The 11724-nt window shown below is 46.4% G+C and overlaps 1 protein-coding gene across 2 annotated transcripts in view; it reads left to right on the plus strand.

Moving 5' to 3' along the window:
• The window catches only part of USP43 (ubiquitin specific peptidase 43), a 49737-nt gene extending 39618 nt beyond the window's left edge, over positions 1–10119 (plus strand). For both annotated transcript variants that reach the window (XM_043903831.1, XM_043903832.1), the window contains exons 14-15: positions 366–530; positions 8319–10119. In XM_043903831.1, coding sequence (XP_043759766.1) covers positions 366–530; positions 8319–9400 — 1247 coding nt within the window. In that variant the 3' untranslated portion in view covers positions 9401–10119. The remainder of the gene's footprint in view (positions 1–365; positions 531–8318) is intronic.
• The last annotated feature ends 1605 nt before the right edge of the window (positions 10120–11724 follow it).

Here is an 11724-nt window from a genome sequence, read left to right on the forward strand (position 1 = left end):
TGTAGTTGCTCAGTCGTGTCCGACTCTTTGCGACCCCATGGACTGTAGCCCACTAGGTTCCTCTGTCCATGGGATTCTCTAGGCCAGAATACTTGGGTGGGTTGCCATGCCCTTCTACAGGGGATCTTCCTGACCCAAGGATCGAAGCTGGGTCTCCCACTTTGCAGGCGGATTTTTGACCTTCTGAGCCACCAGGGAAGCTATGGTTCATCAGTTATAGGTTCTCCTCTAGCAATTCACTTTCGTTTCTGTAGCTCTGCTTTGGTTCTGTAGTTCCGGGCTCGGAGATGGGAATCTAGCGATGAGAAGTGTTCTGGGGGCCCCGAAGGATGGTCCAGCCCACCCTCTCTGTGTTCCCTCTGCAGGTTCCACCAGCTCCTCCTTGTCTGACCACTGGCTCCTCCGGCTCGGGAGCAGTAACGGCAGCACAAGGGGCAGCCTGTTGTCCTGGAGCTCTGCCCCTGGCCCTGCACGGCCCCGGTTGCCCGAGTCTGCCTTCTGCACCAACAGCCTGCCCAGGCAGGAGAAGGGTACGTTTCATCATGTCGGTTAAATTTGCTGATCTTATTTTCATTTTCTTTTCTTTTTTTTTAGAATATTTGTCTATTTATTTGGCTGTGTTGGGTCTTGGCTGTGGCACGCAGGATCTTTAGTTGCAACATTACAAACTTTTAGTTGGGGCATGTGGGATCTAGTTCCCTGATCAGGAATGGAATCTGGGCCCTCTGCATTGGGAGTGCAGGTCTTAGCCTCTGGACCACCAGGGAAGTCCCAGTGCATTATATTCTGACTCACCCTATCAGGGCTTTTCTTTTCTCTTCACATTTTTCATCTGTGCACATTTTTTTATGACTGCACATTTTAGGGTAGTGTCTGTTGAACAAAAAACAAAAGGCATTCTTTCCCAAGCTTGTCCATTCCCCATTAGCATGAGCCTCTGACAAGCTCATAAATTCACCCCAGATCTGTCCAGAGGTTTAGGGCCTTGGGCCATTTCTCAGTTCTCCCAAGAAAAAGGGTGTTTCATATTGCTTAAGGAGGCAACTTCAAAAGACAGCCAACTTTCCAACATAGTACTCAGACAGGGGTCTGGCATAGCTCTAGAAAACTCCCCAGAGAGACAGAGAGGGGTGGGGTGGAAGGAGAAATAGTATTGGAGAGTCACTGACCTCCACACCCTTGCAGGCACGTTACGTAACTCATCTCCTCATCCAGCTCTCTGGGAGAAGTGAGATAATCGCCCTTTTACAAAAGAGAAAGCTGAACCTCAGACATAACCAGTCACAAGCTCAGCTGTAAAGTAGCTGGGCTGCAGGAAGACCTGCTCCTTCTGGCTGCCAGAATCCTGGCTCTGTGGCTCTTAGGTGTGAATTGGTGAATTCCAAATTCAAGTTTCAAGTTAGGACATGGGTCAGAGCCTTGCTTCAAAAGGAGTGTTCCCTCTTGGAGTTTCAATACAATGGTGATAGATTTGGAACCTGTTTGAAAAGCCCTGAGATGGTTAAATATCCATGCTTATTTTCCTGTGAGTACTAAGCCTGGGGCAAGATCAAAATCCAGCCCATACATTGAAACATGTATATTATCATATGTGAAATGGATCACCAGTCCAGGTTTGATGCATGAGACAGGGTGCTCGGGACTGGTGCACTGGGATGACCCAGAGGGATGGGATGGGGAGGGAGGTGGGAGGGGGGATCAGGATGGGGAATACATGCACACCCGTGATGGATTCATGTCAATGTATGAAAACCACTACAATATTGTAAAGTAATTAGGCTTCAATTAAAATAAATAAATTTATTTAAAAAAAAAAACAAAAAAAACAAAATCCAGCCCATAGGTTTTCAACAGTGGTTGGGCTTCCCTGGTGGGTCAGATAGTAAAGAATCTGCCTGCAATGCAGGAGACTCAGGTTCAATCCCTGGGTTGGGAAGATCCCTTAGAAGGGAATGGTAACCCACTCCAGTTTTTTTGCTTGGAGAATTTCATGGATGGAGGACTTGGTGGGCTACGGTCTATGGGATTGCAAAGAGTCAGACACGACTGAGGGACTAACAGTTTCACTTAGTACCACCTCCTCTCCCTATGGGTATGTGGGAGAATTTTTTTTACTGTCAAAATGAGTAGAGGGGACAACTGGCATTTAGTCCCTGGGGGGCAAGGGTGCTAAATGTCTTGCAATGCTCGGGAATGGCTCCACGCAGCACAGACTTGTCCTTCCCGAGTGCCAGCAGTTCCCCTGCAGAGAAACACTGATAGCTTGGCAGTTTGATCCTTCCGATAGCTCTGGTTATGGGACCTCATAATAATGAAAGCAATTTAAAGGAAAATGAACAGATCCAAACTTATGGGGACCACAACTTATATAATTGTGGATGAACGTTAGGAGAGGCTCTGTTAAAAAGAAAAGGACATAGAAACACTTTACTTGTGTAATTGTGTATATAAACATGACCATGTGAAAAAATTGCTGAGGTCCTTTCAGAGGAGGGGCCCCAGGACTAAAGCATTTCAGTGTCGATGCTCCTGATGGTGAATTTCCTCTATGGCTTTTATTAAGCCTCAAAGGTTTTATTGTCTCTTTTTCAGTGCTTTCCAAATAGTATGTTATTTCAGTTTCGATTTCCTCTTTGATCTTAAGGTTATCAGGGTGTTTCAATTGTTTAAGAGTTTTTAGTCACTTTTTTATTCTTGATATCTGATTTTATGGATCGTGATCCAAGAATGTTGTTTTCAAAAATGATTCCCTTTTTGTGATCAAGTAAGTACACGATGATTATTTTGTCAGTGTTATTTGTTATTTGTCAGTGTTCTGTGTACACAATGTACACAATAATGTACATTGTCTGAGGAATGTGAGCTTCATATCTTAAGTATTCAGTTAGGTGAGTCGATTGTTGTATTCAATTTCACCATGTCCTTTTTTAAAATTGAAGTATAGTTGATTTACAATGTTGTGTTAGCTTCTGGTGCATAGCAAAGTGATTTCCTGGACCTGCCTGCCACTGCAGGAGGCGTAAGAGACATGGATTTGATCCCTGGGTTGGGAAGATGCCCTGGAGGAGGGCAACCCACTCCAGTATTCTTGCCTGGAGAATCCCATGGACAGAGGAGCCTGGCTGGCTACAGTCCATAGGGTTGCAAAAAGTTGGACATGACTAAGCCACTTACCATATATGCACATATAATATATATATATTATATATTCTTGTTCAGATTCTTTTCCCTCGAAGGTTACTGCAAAATATTGATATAGTTCCCTGTGCTATATAGTAGGTCCTTGTTGGTTACCTATTTTATATATAGTGAATTTTCATTTAAAAATGTTTTCTATTACTCATTCTTTTTTTCTTATTTTTAGTGATCTGATCATGTTGCAATGTGTTCCCTTTTTCTCCTCCTTCACTTGGAAGTGCTGTTCTTTAACATCTTATTGTTACTTCATGCTTCCCAATATTTGTAATCAAATGTATTGTCCTGTTATTATACGGATATGAGAAGCCTGCTGTTTCCTGTGAGTCATCCTGTTTCAGCACTGCCTTCTCTCTTTCCCTCATAAGATGACCTGTATAATGCTTCCATGCCATTCCCCCCAGTTGAGAGCTTAGAAATGTTCTCACACATTCCTTCCGGTCTGTTTCTGGAGCTCCCCCATGTCATTCCCCAGCTCTTAGATTTGGCTGAGATGGTTTCCTACTCTGTTCCAGATTGTCATCAGAATTCCTCTTGCTGTCCCTTTCCTGTCCCAAACACACCAACTTAACCTCATGTAACACATCCTAAGACCACCTGTTCCCTGGGAGGGTGGATGGTACCTGATTGCAGGGTCCACTGGGACGCCGCTGTCTGTCTTCATCACCCTCTGTCTTGCGGTCGTGGTGCTGACCTTCAATGTTTGCTCAGAGTTCTTTTTAGGTATGCGTGATATGCTGTTTTACTCTCAGCAAAGCCGCAAATGTTTTCTTTCTCCGGGAAGTATATGGTAGCTTGGTGGTGAAGGGCTCTGAGGTTACAGTTGTTTTTCTCTCAGGCATCTGTGGACGTTTTCCCACGGTCTATGAGGCCCTAAGGTTGCAGGTGAGAAGTTCTTTTTTTTTTCATTGAGAGTCACTTGTTCTTTCTGGCTGGAAGCTTTGACCTTGGAGTTTAGAAATCCTACCAGAATATGCCTGGGTCTGTGTTTGTTCCTCAACCCTGTCTGGAACTCGCAACGCTCCTTCTCCAGGTGCAGGCTTTTCTTTAAGGAAATGCTCTTTTTGTTTAATTATTGTCTTGCCTACTTTTCAAATTCCTGTTATTTGCCTCTTGACTCTCCTACATCCGTCCTCAAAAGTCTCCTAGCTTTGCCCTGCAATTTCTATCTCTGCCATTTTGCTCTGTGGCTTGAAATGCTTCTTTCACAATTATAGAATTTGTGAAATGTACCAAATGTCATAAATTTCAAGATCACTTCAGGGCACTAATCTGAGTCTTAACAGTGACCCTGAATGCCTTCAGTTCATTTACTGAAATTTAAAACCTGAAAGTCACATATTTCAGTCTCCTGTTTTTCTACCCTGGAGTCTCATTGATAGCCTTTGTCTGTTTTCTTTGATGGCTCAAAAGAGCCTGTTCTGATGGTTCTGTTTATTCATATTCTCTGACCTCCAGACCCCCTTTGTTTGCGCTTTAGTCCCTTCAGTCATGTCTGAGTCTTTTGCAGCCCCATGGACTGTAGCCTGCCAGGCTCCTCTCTCTGTGGGATTTCCCAGGCACAAATACCAGAGTAGATTACCATGTCCTTCTCCAGCCAGACCCCGTGTTAAGTGTGTTTTTACTTTTCTGTTTCTGCACACAGAGGCTTCCCTCCACCCTCTTCTGAGTGGTGGGTGGTTCTTGGAGTGATGGACAGGGCCGGTGGCCTTGGCTCCTGAGAGAGCCTTTCTTTTATTTACTTGTTTATTTTTATTTATATGAACTGTGGTGTTGGAGAAGACTCTTGAGAGTCCTTTGGACTGCAAGGAGATCCAACCAGTCCATCCTGAAGGAGATCAGTCCTGGGTGTTCATTGGAAGGACTGACGCTGAAGCCGAAACTCCAGTACTTTGGCCACCTCATGAGAAGAGTTGACTCATTGGAAAAGACCCTGATGCTGGGAGGGATTGGGGGCAGGAGGAGAAGGGCACGACAGAGGAAGAGATGGCTGGATGGCATCACTGACTCGATGGGCATGAGTTTGAGTAAACTTTGGGAGCTGGTGATGGACAGGGAGGCCTGGTGTGTCACGATTCATGGGGTTGCAAAGAGTCAGACATGACTGAGCGACTGAGCTGAACTAAGTCTTCATTGCTGCCCGTGAGCTTTCCTCTAGTTTCGGGGATCAGGGGCTACTCTTCGTTGTGGTGCTGGGGCTTCTCTTGTTGGGGAGCACTCGCCACCCCCCCTCCCCCCCCCCCCCCCGCCCCCGCCCACCTTCCCCGAAAGCGAGGTCTTTGGTGAACAGGAAGCGCTAGCTCCCAGTGGGTGCTTTCGCATTTATTTCTCCCCTCCGCCAAAGCTCTGGCTCCTTCTCACATCCAACAAACAGAATGAAATCAAATCCTGATCGGCAAGGTGCTTTCTCACTGCGTCTTGAGAAAGAGGAGCTGAGTTCTTTGTGGACACCTGCGGTTCCCGTGACAGGATGCGGGGTGCCCGCGCCCCTCGATCGGGGGGTGGGGTGGGGGGAAGGATGGAGAGCAGGCTCCGCCGCCTGCCAGGGCTCCTCCCTTTTTGAAAGGCTGAAAGTCACCGCTCTGTGACTCCTAATACAAAGCTTCTCTTTCTGCCCTTACCCTGGGCTGTGGACCAGGAACAAAACCTTCCCACACATCTCAGCCCCCAGAACTGTTTTGTTTATTTATTTTCCCTCCAAGGTGTGGGAATTCAATGATGGAACAACATCATCATTTAGGACTGGAATTACAAAGTATTTGGGAGTGATGTTGTGTCCATCGCTAGCTAATCTAAAGTGCTTTAAAGAAAAATAAAAAATACCAAAGATTATCTGTGGAAAACCTGAAAGGCAAGCTCTCCAGAACCTCGGAGATGGCTGTCAGACAGATTGTGGGGTGGACGGACTGTCTGTGCACCTCAGCTGGCTTACCTGCTTGTGCGTTTTCTCGGCTGGAGGCTTGGGGACCCCTTGTACCTGCTCCTCTGACCTCCTGAGCACCCCCCGCCCCCTGGGCCCTCTTCATACAACTCAGAGGTTTGCTTTGGTGGCTGCAGTCCTGCTTATTTTGGGAGCTGCGGACTGTGCCCTGTGGTGAGAGTGGAAGACTGTGGGCAAGAGGCTGGTGCCCTGGCCCAGGGTAACTGTCCTTGTGCCACGTGGGCTTAGCTGAAGAGTCCTTTCTCAGTGGTGACAGGCATCTCATAAATCAAGGCATCTTAACGGTACGATGACCAATGACTTTTTAACTTCTAAAAATTGTGTTAAACACATATAACAGGGACTTCCTTGGTGGTCCAGTGGTTAGGACTACCGGACTTCACCGTCAAGGTTCCTGGGTTCAATCCCTGGTTGGGAAACTAAGATCCCACAAACCAGGAAAAAAAACACACACACACATAACCGGCTTTGCCATCTTGACCATCTGTAAGTGTACGGTTTGGTGGTATTAAGCACACTCACATTGTTGTACGGCCACCAAAAACCACCCCTATAACTCGTCTCATCTTGTAAATTTGAACCCCTGAACCTGTTAAACACTAATTCCCTGTTCCCTCCTCCCCCAGCCCCTGGCAGCCACCATTATACTTTCTGTGTCTCTGCTTTTGGCTGCTCAGAGCCCTTCTTAGGGTGTAATCATACAGTGTGTGTCTTTCCAGTGACTGGCTATTTGGGGTCCCGTGAGATTCCATATGAATTTTAGGATGAGTTTTCTCATGGGTATTTTGATAGGGATTGCACTAAGTCCATATATCGCTTTGGGTAACATTGACAATTTTTTTGAAGATTAAAAAAAATTTTTTATTGTTCTTATTGCTATTTTATTTTTATTTTTTTGCCATGCCATGAGGCATGTGGAATCTTAGTTCCCAGACCAGGAATTGAACCTGTGCCCCCTGCCTTGGAAGTGCAGAGTCTTAACCATGGACCACCAGGGAAGTCCTGACATTTTAACAATATTAAATCTTCAAATCCATGAACACAAGATCCGTTTTTCATTTATTTATGTCATCTTTCATTTCTTTCAGCAATGTTTTTCAGTTTTCAGTGTACAAGTCACCTCTTTGCTTAAGTTAGTGCCTAAGGGTTTTTTTCTGACACTGATTGACTATGTCTTCAGGAAAGATACACAGTCTTGGGTATATGTATGTTCCCTTTAGAAATGATGAGAGTAAAGAAAGAATTGAGAAGAAAATAAAAAACAGCACCCCCGTGGTTCCTTCAACACCTTGTCATTTTAGTATTTATTTCTCCATACTTTGTATGTTTTCATATGTACATATGCACAGATCTATACTTATACCTGTGTATATATATATTTTTTTGCAAATTGGATTACTCTTTTTCTAGACTCTGTATCATCCTTAATAGTACATATCAAAAGCATCTTTCTATGTCACAAAACGCACAATGGAGAATCTGGCAATTCTGATAAAATTAAACACATGATCCTCTTTTCTTCTTTTTTTTTAAGCCTAAGGGAGATTGGTGCATTTGAAAGGTACAAGCACCTAATTTGACCTGAAAAAGCAGGGATTTTTGCTGAGCATTTTGTTCCATGGCCATATTTAAGATGAATGAAAAGAATCTTAAATCTTAGGCCCGTGGCCTCAGAGACTGAGCTTTCTCGGGAGTCTGCACTGCCTGGCACATAGCTACCTCTGTTGGCCCTGGCTTTCCCTGTGGCTTCAAATATATAAATGGAGCCCATGAAACAGTGAGTGAAAACACTGATGTTCCCAAGGGCAGGAGCCATAGTCTTGTTCACCGCTATGTCCCCAGCACTCAGGATGGTGCCTGATCATCAGAGGTGCTCGGTCAGTGCTTGTTGGATGTGGCTACTCTTACTGCTTGGGTGCTAAGTTGCTTCAGTTGTGTCTGACTTGTTTGCAACCCCATGGACTGTAGCCCGCCAGGCTCCTCTGTCCATGGGATTCTCCAGGCAAGAATACTGGAGTGGGTTGCCATGCCCTTCTCCAGGGGATCTTCCCAACCTAGGGATGGAACTTGGGTCTCCCACATTGCAGGCGGATTCTTTACCGTCTGAGCCATGAGGGAAGCCCCCACTCTTACCGCAGCTGGAGGGGAAGTCAGGTACTGATGCTCTTGCTGTCTCTTTCAGGAGGCTTGGAGTCCAGGCCTTTGGCACGGGGCATCCAAGGCCGCAGCATCAGCATGAAGGTGCCCACGCCTTCCCGAGCCAAGCAGGGGGCCTTCAAGACCATGCCCCTCCGCTGGTCTTTTGGCCCCAGGGAGAAACCGCTGGGTGCATCCATCGAGCTGGTGGAGTACTTGGAGTCCAGACGGAGACCTCGGTCCACGAGCCAGTCCATCGTGCAGCTGCTGACGGGCCCTGCTGGCGGTCACCAGAAGTCACACGCCACCCTCTCTGTGGAGAGTGAAGACAGTAGGCGAACCAGCGACACGGTGCTGGCCACAGCGCCCTGCCCCTCTGGCCATCCTGGCCACTGCGTGGCCCCTGGAAACTCAGATGGCCCGAATGCAGCCAGGAAGCTCAAGGAAAACTCAAGTCAGGACATTAGGCTGCCCAAACAGTTTGACTTGCCCCTCACGGTGATGTCCTCAACAGAAGACGATGGGAGACGAGCCCGGCCTGAGGGCCAAAGGACCACAAGCTGTAAGGGAAGTGGCCTAACCGGGAGCAGTGGCCAAGCACCCTCCCCCAAGGAGGGTCCCAATGCTGCGACGTTACCTAGAAAGAGTGCAGACAGTCGCCCAAACAGCTCGGGCAAGATGAGAGGTAATGGGGAGAGAAGGGACCCCGAGACAGACAGATTCCCACAAGGGACCCTCACCCTTCTGAGGTCTGTGTTTTGGAAGAAGGAGATCAGGAAGAGGGACAGGCCAGAGGCAGCCCCCCAGGCGGCCCCCGTCTCCCTGGTGAGCGGCAGGCAGAGCCCGGCTGTGGATGGGGAGGCTCGAGGCTTGTCTCCATCCCTCAGGATTCGAGAGAGCCTGGCCAGGGGCCCAGCCGGCCACCTGGAAAGAGAGAGGGACGTCCGGTCAGCGCCCAGCTCTCTGCTCCTCCCTCGCAAGACTGGCAGGCCCCCGAGGGCCAGCGCCCTGGGCACATCACAGAGGAGTGTCTCCGGGGAGCAGACGTCTTTCGGTACCTTGCCAAAGGTGAAGTACCACACGCTGTCCTTACGTCGGAAGAAAACCTTGCCTGAGTCCAGCTTCTGATTTTGCATCCTGGGGGGCAGCTGCCATCCTCTCGGCTCTGCACCAAGCACCTGTGGGCGATCTGTGTTGAGACTGGGATTGGGGGAAGCCAGTTGTCTTGACCCCTGAAAATAAAAACTTCTGGTCTCTGCGTCTGTATTTCCAACACCAAACATCTGAAAAGACCTTCCTGTGTTGTTAGCTGTTTGTATGTTTCCAGACCACCAGAGGGTGCTGGTTGGTCAGTATAATCATTTCAGGGCAAGAACTGCTGTTTTAAGTAATTCCAGGGCCTGCATACTTGTATTAAGGAATGATTCATAAAAATCTTCAGTACCAAATCAAATATTGTCATTGGCTTCTCCTAAACTTTTTTTTTTTTTAAATAATGGACTTAACAGGAAAATCTTTTCCTCTTGATGTTTCTCTGGGATGAAGCATTAAGGATGCCAAAAAAGAAAGTGGTTAGCAACACTAAAGCAGGATTCTAGAATGAATGGGAGAGAAATGACTGAGATTTTAGGAGAGTATTTAATATATAACAATTGTATTAAGGTTTTTCAAGGTATTTAAAAAAGATAACTATTTTGATACTAGGGGGAAAAGGAAGTTCTTGTTTTTTAAAAAAATTAACTGTGAGATCTATGTACAATTTTAATAAAAGTTCATCCATGAAACATGCAAATAGCTCTCTGAATTATTCAAGTGAGACAAACGCTCTTGTTTCTGCTGCATAAACTTAGCTCATTGCTTTTCTTCCCCCATTTAACCATTTTTTAAAAAATGAAGTATAACTGGACTTCCCTGGCAGTCCAGTGGTTAAAACTCTGCACTTCCAATGCATGGGACACAGGTTTGATCCCTGGTCAGGGAACTAAGATCTGCATGCCACATGGCACAGTAAAAAAAAAAAAAAAAAAAAAAAAGGTGACTTCCAATGTCATGTTCATTTTAGGTGTACAGCACAATGATTCAGTTATAGATAGATGGATCCTTTTTCAGATTCTTTCCCCTTATAGGTTATTAAAAATATTGAGTATAGTTCCTTGTTGGTTATCTAAGCTCATTGCTGTTGATACCAGAAAGTCATTGATTGTGTTGTTTCTGAAAATTTTAAGTACTTTTAATTAAAACGACTTGCTGTTTGCTAAGGAAACAGAAGTCTCCCCAGGTCTCTCTCTGGAGAACATGTACTTTCAAGGACCAGAGTCTGAGCCTGTCTTGATGGAGCATCACCAGGGTCCTTGGACTCCTTAATGATAGAAATTGACGACAGGCCAGAGGAGGAATTCAGGCAAGGTTTTACTGGGACTTGTGCTGCAGCAGGAGGGAGTGAAGGCAAGCATCAGGTGCCCTTGTTCCCTCCCTGCAGAGGGCAGGCTGGTCCCTTAAATGGGGTGAGGGTGGTTGGGTCTGAGGGGCGGCTTGGGTAGTCTGCCCACCCCCTTGGTGGTGCTGTGTGCAGGGATCACGGGCAGGACCCTGCTATTGCTCCCTGCCCCTCAGAAATGGCAGCTGGGTTTTGGCCTTTCTGCATCTTCTTGTTTATAATTTGGGCCGACTGCCCATATGTGCAGTTATTTTTAGTACCCTGATAGTTTCTTTGTATCTGTTCCTCTGGGACGTTTGTCCAGGTGCAAGCACTGCAAAGGGTCCCAGGTCCCAGCCTGTCTCAAGGCGACTGTCCTCTTGTTTCCTAGAACTTTGCACACTTTTCAGTAGCTGTTTTAACAAATATTGCCTCACTTATGGGGAAGCTGCTAAACCTGACTGATAGAGAAATCCTTTTCCAGATTCCCTTTTAAGTTATTAAAAATATTGAGCATCGTTCCTTATTGGTTGTCTAAGCTCATAGCTGTTGATATCAGCAATGATATCAGACAGAGGGCTTGACAGGTGAGGTGACTGGAGAGTCTCTATTTCAACAGTCATTTTCCAGAAATACTTCCTTTCTGTTTAAGACACCCGACTCAAATTAAGTCTTTCCTCATACACTCAGCATGACTCATTGTCTGTCTCTGCTACTGTTCTTTTTCTTCCCCATAAGAAAGACTATGTAGTTTTGAAAAATTGGAGTATAATTACAATATTGTATTCGTTTCAGCTGTACAAGAAGTGAATCCGCTATATGTTTACTTACATCCCCTCCCTCTTGGGCCTCCCTGACACCCACCCCTCCACCCCACCCCTCTCGGTCATCACAGAGCTCTGAGCTCAGCTCCCGGTGCTACACAGATCATCTATTTTACTAGCTGTTTTACACATAGTAGCGAATGTCAACCCTAATCTCCCGGTTCATCCCACCCTCCCCTTCCCCTGCTGTGTCCTTGTGTCCATTCTCTACA

The sequence above is a fragment of the Cervus elaphus genome, chromosome 5 (assembly GCF_910594005.1).
Source record: "Cervus elaphus chromosome 5, mCerEla1.1, whole genome shotgun sequence".
Lineage (NCBI taxonomy): Eukaryota > Metazoa > Chordata > Mammalia > Artiodactyla > Cervidae > Cervus > Cervus elaphus.